We start from the raw sequence: 16208 nt of genomic DNA on the forward strand, positions 1-16208 counted from the left end.
AAACAAGTCAACTAAAGTGAAAACCTGAACGAAAATTAATAAACACGACGATGCCAACAACACAGCATGCTCAACTCATTGCCTCACCCAGGGGCTTCATTAAAAAAAAAACAGGAAGAGATATGTTAAAATTTACGACTTGAATTAATCACACGAGGGTTCAACGCTTGATCCTTTAATTTGTACGCGCTACGTGCAAAACGCCCAAAAGTTGCCAACAAAAGATAATCAATCAATTAGAAAAGTCATTTTTCCCCTACAACGGTACAGGAACAAAAGAAGATCGGAATCGTATTAGGTCTTTAACTGTAACATCATTTTGTATTAAAATAATGGGCGTTCAGTATTGGTATTCCGATTGCTTACCGAGCTTCATGAAACCAGTGTCATCGGACCCGCGATCTCGTACAATTCTATAGATTGCATGATAACTGGTAGTGATCATTTGTTTTATACCAGCTTGTTAAGCATTGAAAATATACGCCCATGAAGCTTTGTGTGGCTTAGATGAAAGACTACCCTCGTCAATTTATCTGCTCTACTTAATTAACGAAGTTGTGCGAAGCGTACTCCGCATACAAAGCGAGTAGAGTAACTATACGTATGAACTATAACCCAATTAATGCAAAACGGGCTTTAATGTAAACTTATTATAAATGTGCAATCACGAACTTTGTGTGGGACAATTTATTCCATAATAGTTAAAGTCGCGTCGGGGACTTTGATTAAAATAGTTCCAATTATGTTCCAGCCGAGATAATAATAGACTAATAAACCCTTTTATTAAGTCGCATTTCTTAACATATTGGGTTAATTTCAGTTTCATTCCTAGCAAAAATGCACAGTTAACATTTTGCTATTTTTTTTTAAATGTAGAATATACATATACCTGACACTGGTAGGTACACATTGAAACATTTGAAACTGCAACAAAATTAAAGGAAATAAAGCAAAAACTTGTACAGATGTAGTGCAAAATGTTTTTTCATCATATTCTCACGGTAACGAACAAACGTGTCATGGCATTTCAGCATTTTCAGCAATGTTAAACGTGTCATGCTATTTCAGCAGTCTCAGTACAAGAAGTTCTGACGTCGACTCAAAAAGTATGACAAATACGAACCTTCCGGGAAAATACGAAGGAAAACTATTATGCACTTCATCTGTAACGACCAAACCTAATACAAAACTAAACCTTTTTGGCGACGATTTTACACCGTCTGACTCAGGATAGAATTCTTTGAATATACCATTACTTATCTACTCGTAATTAGAGTAATTAAGTACTCTAGCTCTATTTCGTCAAGAAATTGTAATGTTTTTTTTTTGACCTATTTTATCTCTGCCAAAAAAGGACTATCTTGCGTGTGCGCGTGCCTAAGGACCCGACAACCCGAGAAAAGGGCGCTTCATTATTATTTAGGGTCTTTTCCCGGAAAATATACGCCTTTTCCGGAGAGAAAGCACTTCAGGCCTCTCGTGACGAAACAAAGGTTCTGAACAATACTTAGTAGGAATTTATGTGGACGCGCTGGCCATAGATTGTAGTTATTCGGAGGAATATGATGGCTGTATAAAATAACTGTTCCCAATACATACCTATTCTAGATCATATGCATAGCACGATTAGTAAGCTTAGCATAATTGCATACTCAGTAAAAAACGTACCTACTTTCAACGCAATGATTTGACACTAAGGTCGATTCAAATTGAACAATTTGGTATAGTATTAAATTGGTTTTGATATAGTCTGGTAAATCTTGGTTATCATGGCGGAACTCACGCTACTACTCCAAATCCCAAGCTTTAACAGTCTAAATCGGGTTTCTCTTATAGTAGGAAAAGCGTTTCCTCGCTCACTACATATTTGAACCGTATCACGTTGTTCCTTCTACCAAAGACCTATGTAACTCCGTATAGACGGATAAAGTCTAATAAGAAAAAACGTACCTCAAAGCCATACAGAAAAAGGTACGGTGGCCTAGATGGCGTTACACCTTTGGGGAACGCTCGGCTAGATGGCGCTAATATTAATATTTGACATTTTAATACATACCAAGCTAAGAATATGGGCCAAATTGTCAAAACTGAGGTTCAAAAGGTCTAAGCTTCTGTCGAGATATGGCAGTGTATGCACTGTGATTACACATTTTACTTTGACAGTAACTCTCTATAATACTCGATCCTCTTTGCTTCTACTTACAACTATACATACAACTACAGGTATCTAGAATACCTACGTACCTCCTTTTATCAGACACGTATAGTTCGCGAGTCGAGAGCGTCTCTCGCAATAAAATCAGTTAGTAGTCGAGATAAATAGAGATCCCAGTTTCTACGTGAGCACAATACGAAACCCCGCAGTTCCGAGCTGGATTTTATTTATTTGATTTCCAGCAAGTTATGCGCTGTTTCCGTGTTTTGAATATGATTTAACGTGCGGGATTTTATGATGAGTAGTTTTATAGAGGTTTTTGAATGTTTTCAAAGAGCTACACATGCTGCTGCTTTAATTTTACTGATATTCGCTTCCTTGCACTCAACAGCCTGCATGATACTCGTAATTTTGCTACTAAATTATTTTATAATTCGTTATAAATTTTTACTTTGATTATGATGAAGCCGCTTTCCTACATTTTACAGTTAAAATTAAAAATTGTAATTCGATAGAAAGTTCCATATTACATGTTTAATAAGTGAATAGATAAATACACATACCTTTCAACGGTTCATGGTAAAAGTCTGTAGTCGGCGGCGCTGGCGACAAACGCAGCAGCGAGCGAAGAGTGCTTAGCCGGTGTTGTAGGCCCTCACGGAAAATGGATCATAGACGTATGTCATAAGGTAAAGAAGTGTAGGCGCTGGCGGCGGCGGCGGGGCGACAAGCGGAGCGGCGAGCGTAGCGGGCGGCGCGCCGGGTGACGTGCCATCTGTAGAGTAGCCGATGCTACAGGCGCTCTCGGAAGATGGATCATAGACATACCTAAGCCGGCTCATGGTTAAGATGTGTAGTCGGCGGCGCTGGCGGCGGCGGCGGAGCGACAAGCGGAGTGACGAGCGTAACGGGCGGCGCGCCGGGTGACGTGGCATCTGTAGAGTAGCCGGTGCTGTAGGCACTCTCGGGGAGGAAAGGAGGAGTATACCTTAGCCGGCTCATGGTAAAGATGTGTAGTCGGCGGCGCTGGCGGCGGCGGCGGGGCGACCAGCGGAGCGGCGAGAGTAGTCGGAGGTGCGCCGGGTGACGTGCCATCTGTAGAGTAGCCGGTGCTGTAGGCACTCTCGGGGGAGGAGAGGTGGGGCGCGGGCAGCGGGCCGGTGGTGGCGGGCAGCCGCTGCTTCTGCTTGCGTTTCTTGGCGCGCCCCAGCTGCGCTTCCATCCAGGACTTCAGCCGCGCGCCCAACATGCCGCCGTCGGCACCTGAGACAAACAAGAAAATCTTTTATTAGATTCAATTCAAGGAATAAGTCTTAAACATTTCTTAGAAAAACAGCATTTAGGCGGCAAAATGTCTTGAAACCTCTAGAATAATTTTGATTTCGTAAGAAACAGTGGTATATGTTATCCCAAATTATACTGTGCATTTATTGCACGTTGTGAAAAGGGAACGGTGCATCGATATTGACGGTATCTAATATAATCCGAGTAATCTTATTAATTTTTACAAAAGGAATTTAAGAAAGACAACAGGATATTCCTTTTTAGGGTTCCGTACCAAAAAGGTACAACAGGAACCCTTATGGTGCGACTCTGTCCGTCTGTCTGTCCGTCTGTCACATTCCTAAATATCTCGAGAACTACTAATGCTATCAACTTGAAATTTGGAATAGTTGTGAACATTGTGAACCTCTACAAATAGAAGGAATATTTTTTTTAAATTTAATAATTTTAATTGTAGAAAATGGCCAAAATGAAAGGGGGGCAAACTGTAAATTTCAAGTTACTAGGTCAAAATACAAAATACAAAATCATTTATTCAGCAAATAGGCCACGGGGGCACTTTTACATGTCAACATTACAGAGTATTCATTAAAGTTAAACAAATGAAATTAATAAAAATATTAACTAAAAATATTAATCATAAGCAAAGTAGCTATACGCTGATATAGAATTAGAGATGTATAAAGTCTCTAAATGTCATATTATTACTAACTATAATCAATACATTAAGAAAGTGCAAACAGATACAAAGATAAAAGAAATCTATAATACTTCAATAGTTGTAAAAGACTGAATATTACAAGTAAAAATATTATACTTAATCAAATAATCCATGGAGATGTATAGCGTCTCCAAGAGTCAAATTTTATAAAATTAAAATATTTAAAAGTAAAAACCTTTGTCAAATAATACAAAAAAAAAAAAAAAATACAGAAAATGAACAGCTAAATTACACATTTCAAGAGATGTACAAGTCTCTAGTTGTCAATCATTAAAGAACAAATCAAGTTTACAAATAAGGGCCAATCAAGGTTACAAATTAAGTTTAAAAGTATAATCAAAATCTCAGAGATGTATAAGGTCTCTAAGTGTCCAAAAAACTAACATTAACTTAATCAAACGACAACAAGGTCATTAAAGTAAGGAGTCTATTTTAAAATAAAATATAATCAAAATCTCAGAGATGTATAAAGTCTCTAAGTGTCCAAAAGCTAAAATTAACTAAATTAAACGACAACGTGATGGTCTCTAGTGTCATCCTTAAGACATTACTTACTTAAGTTTAATTCTTACAAGAACCGAATGTAGTGTCTCGCAATCCGCTCAAAAGTAAAGTTAAATAATCTAACAAAACATGTGGCCCAGGTAAGCTTGAACAGACCAGTCTCCACAAACAGCACCCGTTCACGAGTATGACGCGTATCTCAGCCATCGCCTCCCTCAACCTCCATTCGGGAAGGTGGCGACCCGATCAACACGCCACCGTAAGCAAAGACTTTTAAGCGAGCATGACATGTTCAAGCTAACAGCAAATTGACAAAAGAAAAATCGACACAGTGAAACACGACATTAAGCTTGTAGGTGACATTAAAGAGGGCAACAATGCCTAGTATAGCTATACATAACTAATTACATGCTCAACGTGACTTAGAGATGTAAAGGTCTCTAAGGGTCAGTGTACTATCATACTTTAAATAAATTTTATATAACTACGCTATATAATGAAAACAAAAATCTTAGAGGTGTATAAGGTCTCTAAGCGTCCTACTAACATAACTAATGATACAATACAATCACATGAGAAAAATTACGCTGTGTCATTTTTACTGGATACTAGTACGGTTGTATTACAAACTTCTGCTACCATAATCAAGCTACTGGCTTAAAGGCATTTTTATCATTTATAAAATCATTTACCGTATAGTAAGCTTTACCTAGCAAACAGCGCTTAACATGTGACTTAAATTTGCCGAGTGGCAAGTTCACTACATCAATGGGGATTTTGTTATAAAAACGTGTACAGTTCCCAACGAAAGACGTACTAACCTTACGGAGACGGTGGAAGGGCACGGCAAGTTTATGTTTGTTTCTAGTGTTATAGTTATGGATATCACTGTTAAGCTTGTATTCATGGATGTTTTTCCTAGCATACATAATATTCTCAAGTATGTACTGAGAGGCAACGGTAAGAATGTTCACCTCTTTGAATTTCTCTCTTAGGGAAGCTCGAGCGCCCAGTCCATATATGGAACGTACAGCTCGCTTTTGCAGCACAAATATCGTCTGAATATCTGCGGCTTTACCCCATAACAGAATTCCATACGACATAACACTATGGAAGTAACCAAAGTATACCAGCCTGGCCGTCTCTACGTTTGTTAGCTGTCTGATTCTCCTTACTGCGTAGGCAGCTGAACTAAGTTTGTTAGCTAAAGTAGCAATATGTGCGTGCCATTGCAGTTTTGAGTCTAAAGTGACTCCCAGGAAAACAGTTTGGTCTTCAAACTCCAGCGTATCACCTTTTATTTGGATTTTGCTGTTATTTATCTGCTTGACGTTAGGTAACGCAAACTTGATGCATTTGGTTTTCTTGGCGTTCAAAAGTAGATTGTTTGCCGTAAACCAGTTAACTATAGTTGATAGGGCATCATTAATACTGTCGAAGCTATTTTCCTTCCTGTCCACTTTGAATATAAGAGAAGTGTCATCCGCAAATAACACTATATCATGTCTGCCTTTAACAAGAGTGGGTAGGTCATTAATATATACTAAAAAGAGGAAGGGACCAAGAATTGAACCTTGAGGCACTCCGAGGGCTACCGGGGACCCCGCCGAATGAGTTCCATTAATAACTACTCTCTGAGTCCTATCCGACAGATATGATGAGACTAAGTCGAGGGCACCGGCTTTTATCCCGTAGTGGCTTAATTTTCGTTTTAAATTTTCGTGATCTACGCAATCAAATGCCTTGGACAGATCACAGAAAATTCCAACAGCATCTTGAGCTTTTTCCCAAGCGTCAAAGATGTGCTTTAGGAGTACCGCACCAGCGTCAGTGGTTGATCGACCTTTGGTAAAACCAAATTGATTGCTATCAAGCAGTTTATTTCTGTTGAAATGCGACAGCAGTTGATTTAAAATAAGTTTCTCAAACACTTTGCTTAATGCAGGTAGTATTGAAATCGGCCTAAAGTTCGTAGGATCTGTCTTCGTTCCTGATTTAAACAACGGGATAATTTTGCTATGTTTCATAATATCTGGAAAAGTGCCAACATCAATGCATCTGTTGAAAATCTCAGCTAAATATGGTGCAATAGATTCAATAATGGAATGCAAAACTTTGACTGACAGGCCCCATAGATCTTCAGTTTTCTTTAAATTCAGTGATCTAAAAGTCTTAAGAACTATGTTCGGAGTGATATACGAAAATTTGAAGAATTCTGTACATTCCGCTACATTTCTCTTCAAAATTTCTTCAGCGACATCTGGCGACGAATTAAGAGACTTTGTTGTTTCTACCGGTATATTCGAGAAAAACTGCTCAAAATGATCTGCCACTTCACGGTCGGAACTTACTAAAGCGTCACCAATTCGTAGCTTGTAGTGCGGATCCTTCATTTTACGTTTCCCAGTTTCATTGCCGATCACCTGCCAGGCAGTTTTAACCTTATCACTAGAATTTAGGATCTTTTTAGACAAGTGATTAGCTTTCGCGGCGACACACATCATCTTAAAAGATTTTGAAAAATTCCGAACATGCTCCAGAAATTCCGGCCTTTTATCAGTGGCTTTTAAATCGTATAATTCGTAGAGTTGGCGTCTTGTCTTATGAATATCCGGCGTAGCCCAGTCGCTAAATTTAGTCTTGGTCCTGCTTTTTACTTTCTTTTTAGTGAAACAGACATCAAATTCATTTTTAATGCAGTTAAATAAATCAGAACACAAACAATTGGGGTTTTCTTGCGTACATGAAAGACAACATAATCGTTTGGTAACATTACGATTAAATAAATCTAGGAGCCTTTGAGAGATTGGCCTACATAAAGTATCTTGCGGAATTTCTTCTGTTTTCTCATTGAAAGAAGCTTTTAGACCACAGTGATCAGAACTTAGGTTGTTAATAACAGATTTACTAATCGCATCCTTGTTACTAAAAATGTTATCTATACATGTAGCACTGGTTGCTGTGATTCGAGTGGGTTCGCAGAATAAGTTAACCAAGTTAAAGGATTTGAAGGTGTTTAATAACCTTCCACATAATGGCGAATGTTCAAGTATGTTGACATTAAAATCGCCACACACAATTATACTTTTTTGGGTTCTAAAAACACTACTAAGTACGTCATCTATTACTGATTCAAATACATTATAGTCCGCCGAAGGGGGCCTGTACACGCATATAACGATAAATTGGTCCATCTCAACACAAGAAAGTTCAATATGGCGTTCTACAGACATGTCAACAATGTCTCTGCGCTCTTTACTTTTTAAGTTATGCTTAACCATTATTAATGACCCGCCACGGTTACTAGATTTCCTAAAAAAAGAACTAATTATACTATGATTCTTAAAATTAAACATAAATTCATGTTCTTTAAGCCAGTGCTCAGTAATACAGAGTATGTCAATATTCGACGACTGCAAATACAAATCAATTTCAAGTTCCTTACAAGTGAATCCTTGGATATTTTGGTGAACCAGGTTCAATAAATTGGTTTTACCTATCATACTAGCATCGCAGTGATCAATAAAAATGGAGCCGGCTGGTGCACTCGTTGTCGGAGCTGTTAGTTTAAATTCAAATCACCAGACGGCTTCATCTCGAAACCCTCGCTACCGGGGCATGAAAAATTAAACCGTTTCATATTATTATTAAACGCCGTGCTAGCCACGTCGGGGCCTTTAATGTTATACGCTAACAGGTCAGCACATTCTACTAAACATCTCCTCGGTAGGTAGGTTTTCTTATAAGGCATAACAAACTCATCTATAAATTTATTCGTATCAAAATACGAAATCGTACTACTGTACAACGCCAAATTATATAATAAAGAGTTGTAGTGAAACACCCTCTTGTTGACTTTGCTAGACATTCTGTACGGGAGCGCACAAATAATGAGTCAAGTGGGGTATCGTTAGAAAGAGCTCAAATTGAACGTAAATAAACTATTTTTTATAATTTTTTTGTTGTGGAAAAAAAAATTGAAGGAAAATGTTAAAAAAAATACCGTTCCCCCCCCCCCCCCCCTTATCTCCGAAGTTTACCAACGAAAAATTATGAAAATTTTAGGAAACATTGGTTTTATGCTATGGTAATATTACAGGAAAAATATAATCGTGTTTGTATCTTGAAAACTTTTTTTTTTTAATTCACAAAAAACTTTTCAGATTTTTAATTTTAATTTACCCAACTTTGCGGATGTATATAGTACTTCAAATTAATACGAGATGTTACGTAAATCATCTTCTTTCCAATAAAGTAAAAATTGTTTAAATCGGTTAACATTATAAAGAATAATCCCTGAAAAACCAACATACTATGGTCGCGCAAATTAGTTAGCGAATTCACCGAGAGATGGCGCTATACACAATAATGCCTATACAATAATACCTATACTTTTGTCTTCTAGTCAAGTCGTTAGAGTTATGTAAAAATATGAGATTATTTTAACTGGGGAGTTTGAAAGTTTGTACGGAACCCTCGGTAGGCGAGTCCGACTCGCACTTGACCGGTTTTTTTTTATAAGGTAACGGACCCAATCTTGGACAGTATAAGATAAAATTTTGCCTATTTTTGATATTTCACTGATACGTGTAAAAATTCTACCGCTAAGCGAGTTAAAACTTGAATGTCTCATCTTTCTTTTACATTTTAAGCGTATTGCAGAATAGATACTGCTATTGGTTTCTTCATAGTTAACAAATTAAAACGAGGTGTTTTTTCTCCAATCATGGACGGCAGTTCTCCAGTAATGGATCCCCCATTATGGACAGTGAAATAAGTTTAAAATTTTGCTTTTAAAGCCAACTGATACTCAATGAGTCAATTTATATACCCCAAATAAAATTAGTTTGGGTTATTTTAACATAGGATTGTTTCTTGTAAAATTTGGTTTCGCAAATTGTTCCGTGTCCATCATAGGAGGAACGCAGTTTTCGGGTTCCAGTTATGGAAACTCGCAAAATAACACTATTTCTTTATATCTTTGGAGCAACAAACTAGTATGTTTTATACCTTATCTCATGCTTAATGCAGTAAGTGAAACTCATTCAAGTTTACACCGAGTATTATTTTTTTATTATTTTATACATGAACTCAACTCTCTTAGCAACATTACTAAGAATTCGTCCTGATATTTTTTTCAGTAAACTGATGAGTTTTATCTTGGCGCCAATGCCTTTAGAAATAACCGAATTAAATGAAACTTCAAAATTAAGCAGCTCTATGACTCTAGTTTGTGCCCATTGCCGTCAGTTTTAGAAACTAATTTTAGATACTTATTTTTAAGGATTTGTGTATTTTACATTACATTAATGCTTTTTTAAATTGAAAGGCACCTAAGTACATTAAAGTGGAAGCACCACAAAGCTGAGCAATTAGATCTCCAGTAAAATAGATCGATCCGCTCGTGGCGCTCGTTACCACAAGCGAACCTAAATAGGCCATGAAATTCTCATTAGCACTACAAAGACCTTCGCTCAAACCTGACAATCGGAACGGGAGCGCTTCAAATCCAATTAAAGAAGAAATCAAAAACCTCGACTCGAGATCTCTTACTGGGAAAACCACATTTTAGAAACAATTTCGAAGGAACAGCGTTTAACTTAAGCTCTCGAATTTTAAATGTAGCCATTAGTCGCCTCAAACATCTTTCTGCGAGTCATTTCGGAACTTGAATACCCTCCACCGACCCTCATTCAACGGTTATTACAAAATGTGACATGAAAATCTCTCGCGCCATTTCACGCTTTCATATATTATGTCACACCTTCCGGCAACTCTTCAACATAATACAAAGGTGAAAACTCTTGCGTTTAACAGAAACAATTGCGTTCTCGCTCTGTAGATATATTCTTCCAAAACGTTTGTACAAACAGAAGTAGTGACATAAAATGTTTTTATCGACGTCATTTTATTTGAGGCGGGGAAATGAATGGCTCCCCGATAGACAGTGCGCTATTCCAGCCAACCAACACAAGTAGGACACGTACAAGTTCTTCATACGTTGGAGAAAAGGTTCATTATTGTTTGATTCACTCGTAAAATAGGTTGTCTGTGTAGTGCGGACGAGTCATATTTCAGAAATTCTAACCGTTGCTCGTAAAAAGTCGGCACCCTCTTCATTTCCATCAGCGAGGAACGTCTTAGAGTTACTAAATAAAAAACGCTTATTGGCTCCGGTTGAGCTTTTCAAGGGAAATTAAAATATTTGTGCAGGAGCTTCACATTTTTTTCAGAAATAGGGAGACAAAAGAAAGCTGGTTCATTTGTTTTTCAGGTGGGCTTTTAAAGCTGTTTGCCAACTCGTGGCAACAGTGGAGAATGTTTTATTATTGAAGTAGTTATAGGTATTTATAACGAAAATCCGTGGTTTTTTGTTAGCATCTAATTTGAACGTTTCACGTTTCATGGGAACAAATCAAATTATTTTTAACAAATATTTTAATTTGTGTTTTTTAAGTAGTCACACTACTATATATAAATTAAAAATCGAAATAAGATGTCATATATTAACACTTTCGCTACCAAGAACCCGACTGTCGGGCACACCGCTCGTAGAAGCGTAGCCGATTACATGGGTTTCCCCGTATGTAGCGAAAATGTCGTAGCGCCGCGTAGAGCCCGGTTTCGAAAGTGTTAAAGAAAAAATAACGGACACCACCAGTGGCGAAGGCCGGATTCGAACCTAACGCCATGAATCCCTAGGCCACTCTGTCACATCGGGGGTTTCACGTTTGTTAAATTTCCTCCGAATATATGGAGGTATAGTATAGACCTGTAATTCCTATAGAAACATGAATTTCCATCAGTACATTTTACCGATTTACAGTACCTACAGTAGTAAATCGGTAAAGCTTTTCAATTTCATTCATTTCCTGACACGCCACAGCTATGCGGCACCCTTGTACACACCCAGTACTTTAAGTAATGTGTCGACACCCCTTGCTCCACGGGAATCCGCCGACGAAAAGACGAATGATAGCAGCTTATCCAGAGGGTGTCGACTGTAGAGTGTAGACCTCCGAACCAATATTAGCAATCCATTATCCACCGCTTGCGGTAGCCTGTCAACTTATTGATGGAATATCGAGATTCTACAACCTCCTATGCTAAACAATGTTCCCGACCGAATCCACGTGGTATAAAGTGTAAATCGCAATGATCGTTTCAACATGTGGTTAATATCACACGTATACCAAATAAATTCTACTGTGTCAATATGGAAAATATTTGGTGAGAGATGAGAACGTCTATCCATCATAAATTTGGGCGGATTTTGTTTGGTTTCGTCTTATCGTCGTATCCGCTTTCAAATATTTTCGAGAAACCCAACTCAGCCAAGGTACACCCGGTCTCCGTTGACCGTTTTTCCATTTTCCGATTCAATATCTGATATCGGATACGATCATAATGAAAATGAAAATTTAGAAAATATTTTTTGGGTAGGTATGACATTATTATATTTAACATCTTGTAGCGTGCCAAAATCCTGAATATGTAAAGAAAAACTAATTGATGATACAAAATAAATCGCCGGGGTATACGTAAAGCATACGAAAAACGGCTTTTATATATTACAATTCAAACAAAATAACCAACTTTTCCAAGAATTTCCAGGCGAGAATTTGTTATTGTCGCGGTCCCGTAGAGATTTGTAATTAAAGATATGCGTACCCACATAAAGCTCCGAGAAAAACATGTCAAGTGAGGAACATGACGTAGGCAAAATGAATAAAGGTACTTTCAACGGAACTTGGCGCAAGCAATGGGACGCGATGTTTACTACGAATCATTTGTGCAACTGGGCTCCGATAGACGCTATATATCTGTGGTATTATTTCTTCTGTCTTCCCCTAGAATGCGACGCTGTAAGGCCAATTTTAGACTACCTATCAAATACTTGTCACAGAAATATGATTATGCTTGCTGTCAAATAGAATTACTTAAACTTGTATACTATAGGAATCACATGAATCATTTGTTGTTGTCAACATCTATGTAGGCGATCTAAGTTAACCGATAAGTTGATGTGTTATATATTCACCATCTTGATCGATAAAATGTCAATAAGTGGATTTTCGCAGCCTTGGAAAAATAACGAGAACGAAACTTTTTAATCCAATTTAATCGGCTTTATCCAGATACAGTTTCAGTGAATTTTCATGTAACCCGAGCTTTTAGTTAGCGGCAAAGCTAAAACAACACTGTCCTCGCGTTAACAAGCCTAACGTTATTTGCGTACCAGTGCCACCCTTTGTGTTTCAACTTTGTGTCCCATTTTCTGTTGCTTTTGTAAAGCATATATTTATTCTGTTTAGGACAGTACTACTGGAAAAAACAAATGAAAAGTAGTAACAGCGATTGAGATACATAATTTAAGCCTAAACATAAGTTTTACAATGCCCGTTTAAATATTACAAATGTGTATGTGATGTGAACATAGGTATGTACGGTCAGCCAAGAAACTGGTTTACCACTTTTCCATTCTATTTTTAAACACATAAAGTCGAAAAGTGGTATTATAAACCACTTTTTTGGCTGACTGTACGAATGGAGGGAGTAAACTTACTAATTTCTGCTTTTTATTCTATACCAACTACAAAAAACTGATCCAAGCATCTACTTACTGCATTAAAAATAAAAACGTATGTTACCATAAACAAATAAATAACACGATGGTCAACGTCGCTTCTAAACGCCGCTTTCGTTTTCAGCCCGTCAGATCTGTGGCGGATAACCCGTGATTTATTTATGAGAATTGCCCTTTCCCTACCAGATGTTTTCTTTTATTTCGACTGAAGTGTAATGGCCGGTTTTTTGGTCAGTGGGATATGGAATTCATCATGACTATAAATTAGAAGAGATACTTTGCGCACTTACAGGGGAAGTTAGGATTTTGATATGAATATCTTGAAGAAAACAAAAGTGAAAGGAAAGTAGGTTTTTTTCTCCGTGTTTATTTTGACAGACACTTCTTACATAGTTTACCTACATGCTTTAAAACCTATTTAGTAAGAACTATGTAGAACCTACACCTATACATACACGGTGAAATTTTATCGGCCAATTTTTCTTATTCAGTAATCGATGGCGATTACATTTATGTGACACGAAAGTTTTTTTATCATACCTAATTTTAAAAAGTTAAATAAAAATTTCAATTAAAAATGTATCCTCTTTCAAAAGTAAGTCGTAGCACAAAAAAAACATTAATGGCTGAAAACTGACAATTTTGTCATTGTCAACTTCATAAAGCAGACACATCAGGTGCCGTAGCCGAATGGCATTACTGCGACGCGAAACGAAAACGAAACGCCGCGAAAGATAGTCTGGCTCTGTCGCGCCAATACGCAAGAGCGATAGAGATAGATATCTACTAGCGTTTCGTTTCGTGAGCGTTTGTGCCATTCGGCTAAGTACCCTGGTCTGTCAAAAACCCCGCCATCACTACGCATAAATGTAGAAGCACAGTATAATAAAGAGTACTATCGTACAGTATGGCCACTCCCGCTCCTCGATAAAAGTGCCGCCCACCCCCTCTCGGTTACCTTACAGTTACCGCCTGTCAAAAACGCGAACAGTCGACCTGTCATATTTCACTCCTACAAGCATAGTACGCGTTCACCTACACGAGCTTAGACTGTGTGCTAGGAATGCGCCTCTTTCATATATTTGATCGCCAGTGTCCGAGGTGTGGTAGAAGTATCCAACTGTCCATGTATCCAGTGGCTATTACCTAATTTTAATGAAATCATTAACTGTCATTATTAATTAGATGGTGAAGTGAATTCAATGAGACCTCACATATTGAATTCTATTTAGTATTTATGTTAATAATTAATATTTTTCGTCTCCTGATTACCGATTAAATTTCACCGTGTGGTGGCTATGTAAAACACTTGTAAACACTACAACGAAAATGTGACCGTAGGTACGAGTACAGTCAACAACACAGCTGTGAATACAGACAAAGTGCCAAAAATATGTATACACACCTTATGTTCCTTCAATAAAGTTCTGTATACATTATCACGAAACGAAAATCACGATTGAAAATACAACACAACGCTGTCATTGATATCGTCATATACAGAAAATTGAAGAAATAATAGTCCCCATTGTTGAGCGTTTCTTTTTTTTGCTTTTATGAAGTGTGATATTTTTGAAAAAAAATATGCTATTTCTACTCCGAATTACTAGCCTTTTCAATCCTAGTAGTTAAAAAAATTGTCCCATACTATTTTTTCCTATTTTGTTACCATTTTCCGTACATGTTGTGTGGGGTAACAAAAGAGGAAAGTAACAAACATGTATGGAAATTCTGGGACACTTTTTGTCTCCCAGTGAGATTGAAAGTACTCGTGATTCTGAGTACAATTCCCTAAAACAATAAAAAAAAATTATTGGCAAAAAAAAAAGAAATGCTCTGTTGTTCGTAGAAACCGAAATACGAGTCTCACACAATGTGCTAATAGTACCTGAAACTCCTGAAAGCACAACAAATTGTTTCACTTAACACTGCTACGCCTTTATCTATAGAAACAGTTTGATTAGTGACTCACTTTCAGGTGAAATGGCGTGGCATTCCTGGAGAAATGGGACTGAGATTGCAGCGATTCGTATTTTCATCAGGTAGGCTTGTAGCAGTTTCTGTTTCTAGAGAATTTACCTCAAAATTAGACTGAAACACGGAATTGAGAATGTTTTTTTTTTGTTTACGTGCATATTGTTCTAAACATTCCCAGATTTTCTGGAATTTTAATGGAAATTTCCACTAACTTTTAAAGTTTCCATTCCAATTTTCGATTCCAATTTGCGTTTTCACATTATCCGATCCGATATCGGATGTCGGAAAGAATTCAATGGAAAAAATCCAAGATGGCGCCTGTAATGTATGGGATATCGTTCCTAATGGATATCGGATCGGATAATGTGAAAACGCGCTTATACTGCAAGTCAATTTGTACATTAGACTTCTACCTTATACGAGTAATAAAAAAGTAAGATGGTTTGAAAAGCTAATAGTAAATATGCAGAAAAGAATCGTAAGAACTGTACAACTTATTAAAATCTTCTTTAGCTACGTTTTTTTCATATTTAAGTAAGATAAAGTGCAACAAACATTTATAAGTGTCTGCACCAGTGACAATAAGATACATTTTCATTGTTGCAATGAAATGTTGTTATAGAAAATGGGACAGGTAATGGCTACTATTGTAGCTAGACTAGAATGCTATGTAGCAATTCACAACTCAACTCTGTCTAATGGAATTTAAGACGAGAAAGGAACAGTGGCGTAGCGAGGGGGGGGCCGGGGGGGCCATGGCCCCGGGCGGCACATGACAGGGGGCGGCAAAATCGGCAATTAAAAATTATAACATACATAGAGACAGAGTCGCACCATAAGTGTTCCTTTGTACCTTTTTGTTACGGAACCTAATAAATAAAATTGTTAATTATGAGACCAACATTTTTCAAATCGCGCTGAGAAACGCGCCAATTCTCTGTTTTGTGCTGGCGCCGAATACACCGCGGCTGCGATGGACG

General features: G+C 37.6%; 1 protein-coding gene across 1 annotated transcript in view; it reads right to left on the reverse strand.

The window, feature by feature from the left end:
- The window catches only part of LOC125225294 (serine/arginine repetitive matrix protein 1-like), a 47785-nt gene that overhangs the window by 16770 nt on the left and 14807 nt on the right, over positions 1–16208 (reverse strand). Inside the window, exon 2 of the mRNA XM_048128934.1 lies at positions 3144–3418. Coding sequence (XP_047984891.1) covers positions 3144–3404 — 261 coding nt within the window. The 5' untranslated portion in view covers positions 3405–3418. The remainder of the gene's footprint in view (positions 1–3143; positions 3419–16208) is intronic.

This window comes from Leguminivora glycinivorella, chromosome 4 (assembly GCF_023078275.1).
Source record: "Leguminivora glycinivorella isolate SPB_JAAS2020 chromosome 4, LegGlyc_1.1, whole genome shotgun sequence".
Taxonomy (NCBI): domain Eukaryota; kingdom Metazoa; phylum Arthropoda; class Insecta; order Lepidoptera; family Tortricidae; genus Leguminivora; species Leguminivora glycinivorella.